Raw genomic sequence first — 19429 nt, 5'->3', positions numbered from 1 at the left:
TATCCTCTGCTGCCTTCACTACTACATCCCTCAGAGCTACCCATTCTTCTTCTACTGTATTTCTTTCCCCTATTCCTGTCAATTGTTCCCTTATGCTCTCTCTGAAACTCTGTACAACCTCTGGTTCTTTCAGTTTATCCAGGTCCCATCTCCTTAATTTCTCACATTTTTGCAGTTTCTTCAGTTTTAATCTACAGGTCATAACCAATAAATTGTGGTCAGAGTCCACATCTGCCCCTGGAAATGTCTTACAACTTAAAACCTGGTTCCTAAATCTCTGTCTTACCATTATATAATCTATCTGATACCGTTTAGTATCTCCAGGGTTCTTCCACGTATACAACCTTCTTTCATGATTCTTAAACCAAGTGTTAGCTATGATCAAGTTGTGCTCTGTGCAAAATTCTACTAGGCGGCTTCCTCTTTCATTTCTTACCCCAATCCATATTCACCTACTATGTTTCCTTCTCTCCGTTTTCCTACACTCGAATTCCAGTCACCCATTACTATTAAATTTTCGTCTCCCTTCACTATCTGAATAATTTCTTTTATTTCATCGTACATTTCTTCAATTTCTTCATCATCTGCAGAGCTAGTTGGCATATAAACTTGTACTACTGTAGTAGGTGTGGGCTTCATATCTATCTTGGCCACAATAATGCGTTCACTATGCTGTTTGTAGTAGCTTACCCGCATTCCTATTTTCCTATTCATTATTAAACCTACTCCTGCATTACCCCTATTTGATTTTGTGTTTATAACTCTGTAGTCACCTGACCAGAAATCTTGTTCCTCCTGCCACCGAACCTCACTAATTCCCACTATATCTAACTTTAACCTATCCATTTCCCTTTTTAAATTTTCTAACCTACCTGCCCGATTAAGGGATCTGACATTCCACGCACCGATCCGTAGAATGCCAGTTTTCTTTCTCCTGATAACGACATCCTCCTGAGTAGTCCCCGCCCGGAGATCCGAATGGGGGACTATTTTACCTCCGGAATATTTTACCCAAGAGGATGCCATCATCATTTAATCATACAGTAAAGCTGCATGTCCTCGGGAAAAATTACGGCTGTAGTTTCCCCTTGCTTTCAGCCGTTCGCAGTACCAGCACAGCAAGGCCGTTTTGGTTAATGTTGCAAGGCCAGATCATTCAATCATCCAGACTGTTGCCCCTGCAACTACTGAAAAGGCTGCTGCCCCTCTTCAGGAACCACACGTTTGTCTGGCCTCTCAACAGATACCCCTCCGTTGTGGTTGCACCTACGGTATGGCCATCTGTATCGCTGAGGCACGCAACCCTCCCCACCAACGGCAAGGTCCATGGTTCATGGATATTCACAATGCAAATGATGTTAAGGAATTCTGGTAGTTTGGAATTAAAATGACACATGATAGACGTATACTGCATCATCTGTGATGTGCTACTGAAGTATGCCAAAAATATGTGTGCTGATGAGGTAAGGCACAAAGAATAGACGAAGAAATATTTGAAGAATATTGACAAGCAGAAGAGATAGGATCGTATGATGTGTTTAACCCTTAACTTACAAGGTGTGGTCTCTCATACCAAGCCAGAATTTTGTATGTCGCTGTCGTAGATCAGTTATGGTGGAATGGTTTTATGCACCACCTACCTTCCTTTAATCATAAACCCTACAAATTACTACTGTCAGTTGCGTTACCACCTAGAACTACGCTTCTCTTTTCCTCAGTTCAGTACAAAATGTTAGCAAGACTCTGACAGATTTGTGCACTCTAAGTTCGGTGAAGGGTTTAGTCAGTGGATGGAGAACGATGACAATAACATTGAACAAGAAGAAGTCACAAAGAACAAAGATTTTTCAACATGGAGTGACCAGAATTCTGCTAGCGAATAAGACGACTATTTAGAGGAAGAACGTCAGGACAATGGTGATGAGCACCTTTTTGCTTCTCCAACAAAATACTTAAAGTATTAGTTAAAATTAAATGTGTTCTGAATGATCGCAGTACTGAGTATTAACTTTGCAGCCTTTCTTTCTCTGGCTCTCGAGCTTAGTTTCTATATGGAAGTTTAAACCATTCAAATTAATTTTATGATACAATTTTCTTTTTACTGGGATACCATAATTTTTCAGAACGTAAAATTTAGTTCTCTAACAGTACGTTTTTGTGTACTATTGAAAAAGCTTTAGAAAAGTATTTGATTTTTTCGTGATACAAAAATAAAATATGGCTGGCTTTATTTAGTGCAATAAAATCAAAAAAGAGTATATAAACAACACTTATATTGGTGTAACCATAAATGTTGTTGTTGTGATCTTCAGTCCTGAGACTGGTTTGATGCAGCTCTCCGTGCTATTCTATCCTGTGCAAGCTTCTTCATCTCCCAGTACCTACTGCAGCCTACATCCTTCTGAATCTGCTTAGTGTATTCACCTCTTGGTCTCCCTCTACGACTTTTACCCTCCACGCTGCCCTCCAATACTAAATTGGTGAGCCCTTGATGCCTCAGACGATGTCCTACCAACCGATCCCTTCTTCTAGTCAAGTTGTGCCACAAACTTCTCTTCTACCCAATCCTATTCAATACCTCCTCATTAGTTACGTGATCTATCCACCTTATCTTCAGTATTCTTCTGTAGCACCACATTTCGAAAGCTTCTATTCTCTTCTTGTCCAAACTAGTTATCGTCCATGTTTCACTTCCATACATGGCTACACTCCAAACAAATACTTTCAGAAACGACTTCCTGATACATAAATCTATATTCGATGTTAACAAATTTCTCTTCTTCAGAAACGCTTTCCTTGCCATTGCCAGTCTACATTTTATATCCTCTCTACTTCGACCGTCATCAGTTATTTTGCTCCCCAAATAGCAAAATTCATTTACTACTTTAAGTGTCTCATTTCCTAATCTAATTCCCTCAGCATCACCCGACTTAATTTGACTTCATTCCATTACCCTCGTTCTGCTTTTGTTGATGTTCATTTTGCACCCTCTTTTGAAGACCCTGTCCATTCCGTGCAACTGCTCTTCCAAGTCCTTTGATGTCTCTGACAGAATTACAATGTTATCGGTGAACCTCAAATTTTTTATTTCTTCTCCATTGATTTTAATACCTACTCCGAACTTTTCTTTTGTTTCCCTTATTGCTTGCTCTATATACAGATTTAATAACATTAGGGATAGGCTACAAGCCTGTCTCACTCCCTTCCCAAGCACTGCTTCCCTTTCATTCCCCTCGACTCTTATAACTGCCATCTGATTTCTGTACAAATTGTAAATAGCCTGTCGCTCCCTGTATTTTACCCCTACCTACCATAAATGTTATACAACATAAATTTAATTTTGAAATGACTTTCATCTCAAAATTTCGTTTGAAGGTAGGAGTCCCAGAGACGTCACAGGCAAGTCACCTCGTGAGTTCAGGGTTAAAGATATCACGCAACAATTTCCGTTGTATTAGATAGAAGCACAGAGGGTTAAATTGTAGGCGAAGACAGGGATTAGAATACATGCCACAAATAATTTAGGATTGTGTGCAAGTCCTTCTGTGAGACGAAGAGGCTGGCACGTGAGGTAAATTTGTGTGGAGAGGGTAGTGCCACATGAAGTCAGTCAAGAAACTGACGACCCAAAAATAAATCTGGCATAAAATTAATGTTACAGTGAGGAAACGAAACATAGTTTGGCATGTGCAAGTAAGTGTGACAGATGGGGGAAAAAGACGTGAAACACAAAATACTTTATTACAGTGACACTGAGAAAAGATTTATTCACCAAATTTGGGCATACACAGTCATTCATGGATCAGCGAAAGACGTCGTGAATTGTTCAGGTAATCTGTGAACAGGAAGCTCAGGCAGTGGGGTAGTAAGGGTACGACCCTCCTACAGTGGGGGCAGCGTTGGCAGGGTGGACACCACGAATAATTCCAGAGGAGTAGACACTGGGGACGACCCCTGAGGTGTAGACGTGCGAGCCCACACTGCCCGGGTACACCCCAGGCACGACGCGGCCTCCAACCACCCGTTCTGACTGCACGACGGGCTGGTACTGCACCCCAGGTTGGAGTGGTTGGTACTGAGGCTGCTGGTAGACGCTGGTGCCGGCTGGTACTGTGGTCGCGCTGGCAACGGCCACCACTCCCAGGATCACCGCAACAAACATCTGAGGGAGGCACGAGAGGCAGCACGTATTAGTCTTTGATAGTTACTGTTCTCAGGTAAGACACACAGTCGTGCTTTTCAACGAAAACTGTACTAACATTGTTAAGATGTTTACAGAAATATGATTTTATTATTGCTATTACTGATTCTCCTACACAGGTTTCAGGATAGCGGCATGAAGGACGATGTCACAAATGATGAACAACAAAACAATAACTTTAAGTACTCAGGAAGGGAAGAATTATATAAGTAGGTTGATAGAGTACGAGGTGTTACTTCAGTGATTACAAAATCAAGCCAGATTTGCAAAGAACCTGCCTGGTAGGCCCATGTAACCATGTAATGTTCTACTGATCTATATAAATGACCTGGGAGACAATCTGAGCAGTTCTCTTAGGTTGTTCGCAGATGATGCTGTAACTTACCGTCTAGTAAGGTCATCCGAAGACCAGTATCAGTTGCAAAGCAATTAGGAAAAGATTGCTGTATGGTGTGGCAGGTGGCAGCTGACACTAAATAGCGAAAAGTGTGAGGTGATCCACACGAGTTCCAAAAGAAATCCGTTGGAATTCGATTACTCGATAAATAGTACAATTCTCAAGGCTGTCAATTCAATTATGTACCTGGGTGTTAAGTTTACGAACAACTTCAGTTGGATAGACCACATAGATAATACTGTGGGGAAGGCAAGCCAAAGGTTGCGTTTCATTGGCAGGACACTTAGAAGATGCAACAAGTCCACTAAAGAGAGAGCTTACACTACACTCGTTCGTCCTCTGCTTTAGAATATTGCTCCGCGGTATGGGATCCTTACCAGGTGGGATTGACGGAGGACATCGAAAGGGTGCAGAAAAGCGCAGCTCCTTTCGTATTATCACGTAATAGGGGAGAGAGTGTGGCAGATATGATACGCAAATTGGGATTGAAGTCACTAAGGCAAAGACGTTTTTCGTCGCAGAGAGATCTATTTACGAAATTTCAGTCACCGACTTTCTCTTCCGAATGCGAAAATATTTTGTTCAGCACAACCTACATAGGTAGGAATGGTCATCAAAATAAAATAAGAGAAATCAGAGCTCGAACAGAAAGGTTTAGGTGTTCATTTTTCAGGCGCGCTGTTCGGGAGTGGAATGGTTGAGAGATAGTATGATTGTGGTTCGTTGAACCCTCTGCCAAGCAGTTAAATGTGAATTGCAGAGTAATCATGTAGATGTAGATGTACTTCCTCTAGGCGAGATACATGCACAAATTCTGTCTCTAAGGGTGTCAAGAACTCTTTGTATCCTCTCCTGAAACAATCTGCTGTCCTGTTGTAGCTACTCGTCGTTGGGGTCCTAGGTATTGACACATTCTGACCTCAGCCTTCATAACTGCAGATCTTGCTGTCCATGGGAGTACCTCAACATCACGTGTATGTTTCAAAGAGACATCTGCCGTATGTGGACGAGTGCTGACCTGTTGAACATAACACTGCAACGCTGTGACGCAGCGTTTCCAAGACGTACCGTCACAGTTGCCTGAACCACAGTTGTCTGAATCACTACAGGCATGATTTGGAGTCATACGTGATGCCCTCAACTCCTGACCGTGACATCAGGTCTAACTTTGCTCTGCACCTCCATATCATAGGAAACCAGAGACTTCTCTACAAATCTTGAGACTCCTGTCCTCATCGCCGTGATACTCACTGACAATAGTCGTCCAAGGTAGTCCACTATCAGGACTCATCGAGGAAATGTAATACTTCCCGCTTACAGTACCACTCAACATGCAGCATTCTGTATTGCGGCGTCAACATCAGCCTACCCATGAGACGCCCAGGGGATGCTGTCTCCGGCCAATGGTGTGGGATGACACAGGATATTGCTGTTCTCGGATCGTAGAGGCAGACGTGAAGTGGATACGAAGTTCTTAATCAGCGACACAATGGTGTTCGTGCGGTAGTCAGACGCGGTCTGGTATCTTGAAGACGCATATGCCTGTTGTCACGATTCCATGCCGAACGAGGTAAGGCTACTGTCACATCCGAATATCCTTCAATTCCAAATATTACACGATCTGGCCAACCGACCAAGAGAGGCCCACAATGAGGTAGTTTTCAGACTCTGTTAGCTTTCGACATAATACACTCCTGGAAATGGAAAAAAGAACACATTGACACCGGTGTGTCAGACGCACCATACTTGCTCCGGACACTGCGAGAGGGATGTACAAGCAATGATCACACGCACGGCACAGCGGACACACCAGGAACCGCGGTGTTGGCCGTCGAATGGCGCTAGCTGCGCAGCATTTGTGCACCGCCGCCGTCAGTGTCAGCCAGTTTGCCGTGGCATACGGAGCTCCATCGCAGTCTTTAACACTGGTAGCATGCCGCGACAGCGTGGACGTGAACCGTATGTGCAGTTGACGGACTTTGAGCGAGGGCGTATAGTGGGCATGCGGGAGGCCGGGTGGACGTACCGCCGAATTGCTCAACACGTGGGGCGTGAGGTCTCCACAGTACATCGATGTTGTCGCCAGTGGTCGGCGGAAGGTGCACGTGCCCGTCGACCTGGGACTGGACCACAGCGACGCACGGATGCACGCCAAGACCGTAGGATCCTACGCAGTGCCGTACGGGACCGCACCGCCACTTCCCAGCAAATTAGGGACACTGTTGCTCCTGGGGTATCGGCGAGGACCATTCGCAACCGTCTCCATGAAGCTGGGCTACGGTCCCGCACACCGTTAGGCCGTCTTCCGCTCACGCCCCAACATCGTGCAGCCCGCCTCCAGTGGTGTGGCGACAGGCGTGAATGGAGGGACGAATGGAGACGTGTCGTCTTCAGCGAAGAGAGTCGCTTCTGCCTTGGTGCCAATGATGGTCGTATGCGTGTTTGGCGCCGTGCAGGTGAGCGCCACAATCAGGACTGCATACGACCGAGGCACACAGGGCCAAGACCCGGCATCATGGTGTGGGGAGCGATCTCCTACACTGGCCGTACACCTCTGGTGATCGTCGAGGAGACACTGAATAGTGCACGGTACATCCAAACTGTCTTCTAACCCATCGTTCTACCATTCCTATACCGGCAAGGGAACTTCCTGTTCCAACAGGACAATGCACGTCCGCATGTATCCCGTGCCACCCAACGTGCTCTAGAAGGTGTAAGTCAACTACCCTGGCCAGCAAGATCTCCGGATCTGTCCCCCATTGAGCATGTTTGGGACTGGATGAAGCGTCGTCTCACGCGGTCTGCACGTCCAGCACGAACGCTGGTCCAACTGAGGCGCCAGGTGGAAATGGCATGGCAAGTTGTTCCACAGGACTACATCCAGCATCTCTACGATCGTCTCCATGGGAGAATAGCAGCCTGCATTGCTGCGAAAGGTGGATATACACTGTACTAGTGGCGACATTGTGCATGCTCTGTTGCCTGTGTCTATGTGCCTGTGGTTCTGTCAGTGTGATCATGTGATGTATCAGACCCCAGGAATGTGTCAATAAAGTTTCCCCTTCCTGGGACAATCAATTCATGGTGTTCTTATTTCAATTTCCAGGAGTGTAGTTTTCTGGATTTGGAGCAGCGTCATATTGTATGAAACTGCTGCTGGAGGAAACCAACGTTGCAGCTGCGTCTTGACCAGTAGACAGAGAAGAAGGCCGCTGCAACGGTAGCCGAAACGTTGATTTTCTCCAGCATTGGTTTTATACTGTATGACGCGCCACCATACCCAGGAAACTTTCATGTCGACGTGCCTATGCAATTATATCTGTCAGCCTTCGCAGTGATTACTCAGCTCCTCACGCTGTTCTCGTCTCTTATACAGCCTACCACGCTTTGTAAAAACACAAAACACGAATGTCACTAATGCACTATGGTGGACGTTCTACATGTCTCAGATATATGCAACCTAATTACTTGCATAATCTCTGTTTGCATGCATGTATGCATCCCACCAGGTCTTTTGCATGCTTCAGTTTCTTATAAGGCTACATATAGCCTTGTAAGTATATGTAGCCTTGTTACAAACAAGCGGCAGAGCGAACAGCTCCTGGTAGCGTTAATAGAAGACCACTCTGTGGCTCACTATTCATCGTGCGTTACTGCTGATTGGTGAATTAGGGTAAGACTTCTAGAGATTTCGTTGTTCTAGGTGAGGAGACTGGAATGGGGTGCACTCAACCTTGTGGATCCAACTGAGGAGGCATTTGAGTGAGAAGTAGCGGATCCTGCGCCTGGGAAGCTGACAACGACCGGGAGAGCGGTGTTCTGACCCCATGTCCCCTCCACGACGCATCCCTCTGACATTCTTTATGATGCCGTCGGCAGAGAACGGTTCTGCTTTCGGTTGGAACTGAATGGCCCAATCGGGCAAAGCTTTAACTACTCGAAAAGAAAATACTCATTTACTCGCTCCAACGGAAGTTACTCATGGGAGGAGAAGGCAACGATTATGATGGACCACCAGCATTCGTGTTTCCAGTAAAACATGTCTTCTGCTAGAAGTAACTTGAGCTGTTGTCTCTCTCATGTGATTTAATCAATTAACTGTGTATTTATGTGATTTTAATCTTACAGTTTCCCCTATGGCCGAATTAAACGCTGACAGTTGCTAGGCAGTGTACATGATACCAGTTACGATGTGACCAGTTATAAGTAAAATTACTGGTTATGGGCTAGTCCCGAACATCGTTGGAATATTGATCAATTTTTATATGTCTTGAAATCTTATTATGTTTTACAAAATGGTAAACCAAAGAAATGGTAGCTGATGAGCGGCATGCATGCGATGTCTTCTTGGTAGCAGAAGACGACTGACGTAGTTCAATATTGCTTTCTTCAACACATGAGATCTACTGCTTTCAAATATCGAGTTATACAGAAAGAGAATCTCCTCAACGTGTACATCTGAAGCACTGTCTTACTGAACGTGAAATGAGATTCACCGGAAATCCAAGGAGGAAGAAACTTTTGTCATCTTGACTTTAAACTCAAACTCACTTTTTACGAAATTATTTCAAAAAACTGTTTCGTGTTTTCTTTTCTATTTAAAGTTCATGGCGGCAAATGCTGAAAAACACTGCCGTGTAGAACTGAAGGAGTAGAAATCAAATAACGAAACTAACCGTCACACAGAGATCAGTATAAAGATACAGCTCCCTACTGGTTAGTCAGCATTTGTCATATATACACTCCTGGAAACTGAAATAAGAACACCGTGAATTCATTGTCCCAGGAAGGGGAAACTTTATTGACACATTCCTGGGGTCAGATACATGACATGATCACACTGACAGAACCACAGGCACATAGACACAGGCAACAGAGCATGCACAATGTCGGCACTAGTACAGTGTATATCCACATTTCGCAGCAATGCAGGCTGCTATTCTCCCATGGAGACGATCGTAGAGATGCTGGATGTAGTCCTGTGGAACGGCTTGCCATGCCATTTCCACCTGGCGCCTTAGTTGGACCAGCGTTCGTGCTGGACGTGCAGACCGCGTGAGACGACGCTTCATCCAGTCCCAAACATGCTCAATGGGGGACAGATCCGGAGATCTTGCTGGCCAGGGTAGTTGACTTACACCTTCTAGAGCACGTTGGGTGGCACGGGATACATGCGGACGTGCATTGTCCTGTTGGAACAGCAAGTTCCCTTGCCGGTCTAGGAATGGTAGAACGATGGGTTAGATGACGGTTTGGATGTACCGTGCACTATTCAGTGTCCCCTCGACGATCAGCAAAGGTGTACAGCCAGTGTAGGAGATCGCTCCCCACACCATGATGCCGGGTGTTGGCCCTGTATGTCTCGGTCGTATGCAGTCCTGATTGTGGCGCTCACCTGCACGCGCCAAACACGCATACGACCATCATTGGCACCAAGGCAGAAGCGACTCTCATCGCTGAAGACGACACGACTCCATTCGTCCCTCTATTCATGCCTGTCGCGACACCACTGGAGGCGGGCTGCACGATGTTGGGGGGTGAGCGGAAGACGGCCTAACGGTGTGCTGGACCGTAGGCCAGCTTCATGGAGACGGTTGCGAATGGTCCTCGCCGATACCCCAGGAGCAACAGTGTCCCTAATTTACTGGGAAATGGCGGTGCGGTCCCCTACGGCACTGCGTAGGATCCTACGGTCTTGGCGTGCATCCGTGCGTCGCTGCGGTCCGGTCCCAGGTCGACGGGCACGTGCACCTTCCGCCGACCACTGGCGACAACATCGATGTACTGTGGAGACCTCACGCCCCACGTGTTGAGCAATTCGGCGGTACGTCCACCCGGCCTCCCGCAAGCCCACTATACAACCTCGCTCAAAGTCCGTCAACTGCACATACGGTTCACGTCCACGCTGTCGCGGCATGCTACCAGTGTTAAAGACTGCGATGGAGCTCCGTATGCCACGGCAAACTGGCTGACACTGACGGCGGCGGTGTACAAATGCTGCGCAGCTAGAGCCATTCGACGGCCAACACCGCGGTTCCTGGTGTGTCCGCTGTGCCGTGCGTGTGATCATTGCTTGTACAGCCCTCTCGCAGTGTCCAGAGCAAGTATGGTGGGTCTGACACACCGGTGTCAATGTGTTCTTTTTTCCATTTCCAGGAGTGTATATATATACCGATACATGATTATGAAACAGTACCGGAACAGTACATTTAGAAAGAGAACAGAATCTGTCGGAACATGATGTGCAGCAGAATGCTGAGACCTGCATTACTGGAATTCTTGGATAACTAAGTGGCTGTACTGAATAGAGGAGGAAATAATTTGTAAAGGGAGATGAAGTCTTGAATACACTAAGGTAACTGATATACATGCAGTTCCCTGCAGCTATGCAGAGATGATTAGACTAGTACAGGACATACTAATGTAGGCCAGAATTAGATGTTCACTCTGCAGCGGAGTGTGCGCTGATATGAAACTTCCTGGCAGATTAAAACTGTGTGCCCGGCCGAGACTCGAACTCGGGAGCTTTGCCTTTTGCGGGCAAGTGCTCTACCAACTGAGCTACCCCTTCCTCACAGCTTTACTTCTGTCAGTATCTCGTCTCCTACCTTCCAAACTACGAAGGTAAGAAACGAGATACTGCCACACAATTTTAGTCTGGCAGGAAGTTTCACAGACAATGTAGATAGGTGCATCAGGCCAGTCTTTGGACTGAAGTGAACAAAGGTGACAACAACAGTAGTCAGCGTCGGTGAACTAGTTCTATCTGAATACTGTGAAAAAATTGAAAGAGTCTAGCATCTTCAGCGTTGGACTCTTTGTCTGTTTGATTTCTGGGAGTCGTAATCGTCTGTGAATATTCGACAGAGAAAGTAGAACAACAACAATACTCCTGCCATTAATACACAGTATAAGCAACTTAGTAAATAGTTTTCTTAATCTCTAAAATCTTTGTGCAATCTATATGTAGGTTCACAATGCAACCATCCCGCAATTTTCATTCGTAGAAACTTTAAACTTAACTGATAGAGCAATTGTTATGTGTATTAGTTAACCTCCTTCAACTATAGTTCATGGAACAAAAGAAATTTTATTCCCTCAGAAGGGGCGTGCATACTTACGGCGTTCATAGTGAGGAGATGTGGAGCTGCGAAGACGAGGTCTGTACTGGAGTCTGGTGGGTGACTGCGTCTTCCTCTGGAGCCGTCTGCTCTTTTATACTTTAGCACGTGCCGTAGCTCAAACCGGAGATAATGCCAAACTGTAGCACCGGCGGCAACGGCCGTTTGTTTGGAGGGGGGCGGCTGACCAGACAGCTCCTTACCGTAGCGTCGCTGAGATGCGAGTTGCATCCCGCTGCGCCGCATAAACCAGTTCTGGTGTTACTCGACCAGGACGAACGAGAATGGTAGCAAGTTGACAGCGGCATTATTTAGTGGCGCCAGATGTTCCTTTCTCGCGTGACTATAGGATGGCGCGACTGACACTGGTGGCAAAGCGGGTACCCAATATGATATCTACTGGCTGTTACTACAAGAGTCCTTCGAATGAAACACAGATTGACGTCCGAGACCGTGAAAATGCTTTATTGAGAAACGAACATTACAGCAGACTGAATGCAAGGTAAAGGACACGCGAGGGAGCTGTTCAGGCAACAGCCACACCAAGATACAGGTTTTCTGTAAATTTTGTGGTGAGTGAGTGAGGTCGATGATGGAGCCGCTCTTTCGCAGCGCCACGCAACACTTTTGTAGGAGGCCCAGTGCAAAGAAAGAGATATGCGAGAGAGCTGTCAAATAATCATTCCCACTGCTCGGGCAACAGTCTCGCTAAGATATAAGATTTCTATACATTTTGGGGGCGATTGAGTCAGGTAAATGATGGAATTGCTCTTTCGCCGCATCACGCAACTTCCGAACGCAAGCTGAGTGCTGATCTTTCGACGACTTTTTTAAAGTTGTAGTTTATTGAGAAAAAAAGGACAGATGTAAGGTAAAGAGAAACGTTCCGTCGATGTAGCAGACGCAGCTGAAGCTCGACTGGGCGAGATAGCAAAAGCAAATCGCCTGTGTCCTCTCAGAGTGACGCTCCCGGTATTCGCCTTAACGACGTTGGAAAAATCACGATACTGCAAAATTACAGTATCCCTACAGTACAAAATGCTTTATGATACTAGTACGGTCCGCTAGTTTGAACAGTACGTCCACTCAAATGAGCATCACTGCAGGGAAGAAGACTTTTATTTCACAACACTATTGAGAAAGTTTAGAGAATCAACATTTGTGTAAGACTGCAGAACGATACTAGTACCACTAACAAACAGAACCCTTAAGAACTGTGAAATACTGATAAGGGATATCTAGGTTCGTACAGAACCGAGCAGTTGATTCTCTCTCGCTGCATTTACAACTGGGAAGGAAGTGGTACAACGTACCCTCCACCAAGCCCTTAATGGTGTCTTGCGGAGTATATATGTGGACGTTGGTGTAGGTGAGTACTGCTCAAGTTTATGGGACCAGTTTCATATCTGATATAGGGGAAGCTGGGCCATAACCGTATATTTGAGGAGAAAACTAGATGAAAATGACCATTTTCTTTGTTACGCCTTCAAATTAATTTAGGCAGAAGGTAAACTAGGCATGAAAAACATACATGATCTATGAGGACTTATTTCTAATGTTTTAAATTGTATCTAATATAACCTAGCACTATGCAATATACGGTAAAAGCAAGGACTTTGTATAGCACAAGCAGGCAGTACCATATTTCCCGTCTGAGGGATGGGATACACCGATACTCATGAAAGTCATCTTCAGTCTACCCTGTACAATCCTCATGGCCCCACTTTCCACTCTTTAACTACTTTACTCAATCATGTGATTTTCTTGTTGACAAGCTGGTCTCTTTGCAAAGAAGACAAGACGTTTCATTCTCACATTAAGGAGAGCTTTTAGCCTTACATGTCTTCAGATTCTTCTGACTCTGGGGAGACTCCACGATTACGGCGCCGCTTACTCTTCGGCTGGTTTCAGATGGTCTCTCGTAATGAGGAACTTTCTTTACGATCTCCGCTGATACAGAAAATGAAGACCATCTTTCCCCGTCGGTCGATAGACCAGGATGTCGAAAAAACACAGCTGTTGCCTTCTGGGAATCTGTCATCATTCTTTCTTTTGTATCTAATTTTGCAAATTCCTCTTCGCCAAATGCATCTGCGTTAAGCGGGAAAGTATCCGTCTTTTTGAAACTAGTAGGTCATTTCGCGTTGTTGCTGCTGTAGTATTGGCAAGTACGCACAAGTGAGCTATTTGGTACTGGGTTTCCACTCTTCACGGATGGCTGTTAAGTCGTGTCTTAATTTCCTAACCGTATACAGATGTTAATGGTCCCATCTCAAATGAAAATATACCTCTTCAATAAGCGATAATTAATCAGATTGTTAGCAATAAAAATAATCTAAAATTTGGCACAAAGTAAATGTAAATTCTATATGTAATTATTAAATTGAAGTTCTTAAAACTTACACAAAGAAGTACAGTAGTGTTGAAACCATATACGAGGGTCGTTCAATAAGTAATGCTCCAAATTTTTTAAAAAAGCCATTGCTATACATAGACAAACGTCCTTGTTGGTGCTTCACATCTGATGTTGGTTCCGTGCGCCATCCTGGCAGATGGCAGAGCCGTAGTACAGCACCAAAATGGCGTATACATATGACTCACGTTACAAGCAACGTGGTGTTTTTGAATTCTCGTGCGCAGAAAATTGAAACCGTGGTGAATATCCATACACGTTAGTGAGCAGTGCATGGCGATGCTGCAGTTGATAGGAGTACAGTTAGGTGATGGGTAAAGAAAGTTACAGCCTCAGGAGTGCAGAAACAGAGATCCATGACCAGCCACGCTCGGGACGTCCTGTCACAGCCACTGCCCCAGACATGCTGAATCGTGCGGATGCCTTTATTCGTGCCGACCGGCGCATCACAAATCAAAAATTGTCTCTGCAGTTGTCGGTCAGCATTCGAAGTGCATCCACAGTGATTGAGACTCTCGGACATTCAAAGAGGTGTTCCACGAATGTTCACAGTAGACCGCAAAATTCAAAGAAAGGCCACTTCATCTGAATTGTTGGAGCGTTTTGAGACTGACGGAGAGGCCTTTCTGTCGTGGATCGTTCCGGAGGCGAAAGCTGGTTGCATCACTTCGTTCCTGAAACAAAAAGAAAGTCCATGGAGTCACGTCGTCCTCACCACAAAAGAAGAAATTCAAGGCAACCCCCTCTGCCGGAAAAGTCATGGCAACAGCCTTGCTGTCCTCGACGGTGAGTGTCCATGAGAGACAAGGGTATCGTCAGGAGTGGTCCAGGAAAGTGTGATAGGAAAGCTATTATTTTCTATACACGTAAATGATCTGGTAGGCAGGGTGCGCACAATCTCTGCTTGTTTGCTGATGACGCTGTGGTTTACGAGAAGGTGTCGAAGTCGAGTGACCGTAGTACGACACAAGATGGCTCAGAAAAAATTTCTAGTTGGTGTGCGGCTAGCTCTAAATGTAGAAAACTTAAAGTTATTGCAAATGAGTAGGAAAAAACCCGTAATATTCGGAAGCAGCATTAGTAGTGTACTGTTTGACACAGTCACGTCGTTTAAATATCTGGTCGTTACGTTGGAAAGCGATACGAAGTGGGATGAGCATGTGAGGACTGTGGTAGTGAAAGCGAATAGTCGACTTCGGTTTATAGGAAGAATTTTAGCAAAGAGAAGATCACCAATAAAGCAGACCGCATACAGGACGCTGGTACGACCCACTCTTGAGTACCGCTTGATGTTTAGACTCCGTAGAAGGGCAGATTGAAGGGAGACATCAAAGCAGTTCAGAGGCGGGTTGCTAGATTTGTTATCAGCAGATTCGAACAATATGTAAGCATTACGGAGAGACTTCGGGAACTCAAACGGGAGTCCCCAGTTTGAAGGCGACGTTCGTGGCGAGGAACACTACTGAGAAAGATTAGAGAACCGGTGTCTGAAGCTGACTGCACAACGATTCTATTGCCACCAACTTGAGTTTCGCGTAAGAACCACGAAGATAAGAGACAACAAATTAGAGCTCTTACGGAGGCATATAGAAAAATGTTTTTCCACTGCTTTACTTGCGAGAGGAACAGAGAAGGAATTGACCGGTAGTGGTACAGGGTATACCCGACAACGCATCGTTCTGTGGCTTTCTGAGTATGTAGATGTAAATATAGACCTTTCAAAAGGGGGAGAGAGAGTAATTGTAGCTTACATTCTCCAGGTAACGTCACCACCACGAATGAACATTATGCGCATCATAGTTCTGGGGTAGACGAGGAGCAGGACTAACGAAAAATGTTTCAAATGGCTCTGAGCAGTATGGGACTTAACATCTGTGGTCATCAGTCCCCTAGAACTTAGAACTACTTAAACCTAACTAACCTAAGGACATCACACATATCCATGCCCGAGGCAGGATTCGAACGTGCGACCGTAGCAGTCGCGAGGTTACGGACTGAGCGCCTAGAACCGCTAGACCACCGCGGCTGGAGGCAGGATTATCGACTGGAAAGTCGGCCAAGGACGGGTACCGTTCCCCAGACAGAAAGACGTTGTTTAACGAATCACTGGTAGACACTAAGATGTACATACTGCATGTTTGAGGAGAGGAACGAACTAGAGAGTTTGGAGGAGATGCCCTCGACGTTGTACCTCGAAGCTGTGCACCAAAGAAAATTGAGTGCTGGAAAACGTGCAAGGGGACACGGCGAGTACCAAGATCTATGTCTCTTCTACGAACGTCTGCATCAAAAGTTATCCAATGAGGTAGGTTTGGTACCTCGTATATAGAAGTGACGACAGTCATGGAATAGCGATAGATGCATACATAGATGATGGCAGTATCGCGTAAACAATGTATAAAAGGGCAGCGTATTGGAGGAGCTGTCATTTTTATTGAGGTGGGTTACGTAAAAAGGTTTTTGAACTGATTATGACCGCACGACGCGTATTAACACATTATGAAAGTCGGACGGTAGTTGGAGCTAGGCGCTGGGGACCTTCCGTTTCGGAAATCATTAAGGAATTTAATATTCTGAGATCGACAGTGCCAAGGGAGTCCCGAGAATACCAACTTTCCGGTAGTTACTCTAACCACGGACAACGCAGTGGCTGACGGCCTTCGCTTGGTGACCAAGAACAGTAGCGTTTTCGTAGAGTTTTCATTGCTAAAAGACAAGAAACAATGTGTCAAATAACCTCTGAAATTAATGTGAAACTTTAGTCGAATGTGTACATCAGGACAGTGTGGCGAAATCTGGGGCTGATCGGCTATGGCAGCAGACGACGGTCCCAAATGCCTTTGCTAACAAAACGACATCGCCTGCAGCGCATCTTCTGAGCTCGTGACCATATCGGTTGGACGCAAGGCGACTGGAAAACAGTAGCCTGGACAGATCAGTCCTAATTTCAGTTGGTAAAAGATGACGGTAGGGAATTGAGTATGAGGCCACGAAGCCGTGGATCCAAGGTGTCAACATGGGAATGAGCTAGATGTTGGTGACTCCATAGTGGTGTGGTCTGTGTTCACATGGAATGGACTGAGTCCTCTGGTCCAACAGAAGCGAACATGGACTGGAAATTGTTATGTTTGCGTACTTGGAGACCATTTGCAGACATTCATGGAGTTTGTGCTCCGAAACAATAATGGAATTTTTATGGATGACAATGCGCCATATCGCAGGGCTATAGTTATTCGCAAGTGGTTTGCAGAATATTCTGGACAGCTCAATCGCATGATTTGGCAACCCAGATCACCCGAAATGAGTCCTACCGTATACTCATGAGACGTAATCGAGAGTTCCCTTGGTGCATCCAATATTTCTGCATAGCACTTCCAGCTATTTGTTGAGTTCAGGCCAGGTCGAGGCGTTGCACTACGCCGGGAAAAGGGGGTCCGGCAAAATCTTAGGAGGTATTCCTTGACTTCTGACATCTCAATGTCAGTTGCAATCACGGAAAAGAGAGTAGTTAGATGAAAGTGGCAATTTACCGAAATCGGTATTCGCTACTTCTGTTGCTGACGATACATGGCAGCTCACCGCGCTTAGTGGTCGCACGGTTTGAGGCGTCATGTCACAGCTTGCGCGGACCCTCACGCCGGAGTTTCGAGTACTCCCTTGGGTATGGGTGTGTGTGTGTTGTTCTTAGCATGAGTTAGTTTAAGTAGTGTGTAAGTCTAAGGACCGATGACCTCAGCAGTTTGGTCCCTTAGCAATACACACCCATTTGAACGTTTGAACGTGGCTGCTCACTGTCGGAAATGTAAGAAAAATAGGTGATGGGAATTAACTTACAATTGAATGGCACACTACACAAGGGCAAATTTGGAACACGATGTGTTGAACAACGTGCGAACGCTGTGAGAGTCAGTGTCAAAACTGACCGACTATGTGGAAATGCCCCTGGAGTGGCGAACCAGGATATGAATGTGATACAGATTGACATGGATCTGTTACAATCAGGGTAGCCGTAGCGAGGCTCTTGCGATCAATATCTGACGGTTTAAAGGATGCTCCCTTTAATGTAACGGGGTTGTAGGAGGCAATATACAACGCAGTGGATGGGCAGCTATGCCTTATACTGTTCCTTTGTGAACAGTTCCTAACTGGCCAATAGAAGTCCCAGACGGAACTACCAGATGAGCTGGAGCTCATTGCCACACCAAACTAAAAACCCCTGCCGCTGTTCTAAGAGGTCAAAATGGTAGGAATCAGCACCGACTGGAATCGGCTATATTCCCTGGTCCGATTTCTGTTAGCTGGTACCACTCAACAGTAAAAATGTTTTGCAGCCACCCCTAAAGAGTAATGTGGCACCTTTTGGGGAAGTATGTACAAACAGGAATGAAAGATTTGATGTTAATCGCCAGGGAAGGGAGTTGCACATTAATGTCAGTCGATGAACTCCATCGTTGTCGGAGAGAGCGGGTCAGAATATGCCCGCCCACAGTGGTCCAGACCAACACAAGTACTTACGGAGTACAGCTATTTCTAGACAGAGCAGGAGCGAAGACTGTTGTCCACGGAAAATCCTTGTGCCGAACCATTACTTTCAGGCATGCATTACATATGTTGCATGTACGAACCTGAAGCTTTTGTCGGAAATTACTAGGAACGGAATTGGCCTAGTGGTGTGATGCGACTGGAGCTGCAAGGCGGTTGTTTGCTAATTATGGGATTTATCCGTAAGTAAAAGAATGAGCTAATGTAATTGACTTTATATGAACATACTTGACACAAGAAAGGAAATTAAAAGAACAGCGCAGGAAGTTGTTTTTTATCGACGAATCTTGGGTGGAAAACAAAATTACCTTTGGCAAATGTCGCGAAGGCCGTGGCATTGACAGCAGACAACACGGGCAATGATGGTGGAAGCAACAGCATTATTGTGTTGAATACTGTACCCAATGCTGAGTTTATTGATTAGTATACTTTAACGTTATCCTAGACAAAATGTTTTACACACATTGCAGCTCAGATATTCCAGCTTTCCTTCCAATTTCAGGAACACTTGTGGAACTCTATCTTTGCTGTAGCCTTTAGCTCTTTAATAGATGCATTTTTGTCTTATGTATACATGTAAAAGTTGACCTTTAAGCTTTTTATTATTTTAGCAAACATGAAGTCACATGAAGTGAACATGGAGATCGGGTCATCAGTTCAGTATTGATTTTGACCAAAACTCACCAACACGCAACGATATGTATGCAGGTGCATTATCGTCGTGCAAAAACCATGAATTGTCCCGACAAAAGTTC

At 45.4% G+C, this 19429-nt stretch overlaps 1 protein-coding gene across 1 annotated transcript; it reads right to left on the bottom strand.

The window, feature by feature from the left end:
• Window positions 1-3734: 3734 nt before the first annotated feature.
• On the bottom strand, window positions 3735-11820 carry LOC126284106 (cuticle protein 9.5-like). The gene is made up of 2 exons (XM_049982764.1): window positions 11720-11820; window positions 3735-4162 (listed from the first exon to the last, which is right to left on the bottom strand). The coding sequence occupies exons 1-2, from the start codon at window positions 11726-11728 to the stop codon at window positions 3851-3853; spliced, it is 321 nt and encodes a 106-aa protein (XP_049838721.1). The 5' UTR covers window positions 11729-11820; the 3' UTR covers window positions 3735-3850.
• Between the last annotated feature and the right edge of the window lie 7609 nt (window positions 11821-19429).

Source organism: Schistocerca gregaria, chromosome 8 (assembly GCF_023897955.1).
Source record: "Schistocerca gregaria isolate iqSchGreg1 chromosome 8, iqSchGreg1.2, whole genome shotgun sequence".
NCBI lineage: Eukaryota > Metazoa > Arthropoda > Insecta > Orthoptera > Acrididae > Schistocerca > Schistocerca gregaria.
This window is presented reverse-complemented; position numbering and strand designations above follow the sequence as displayed.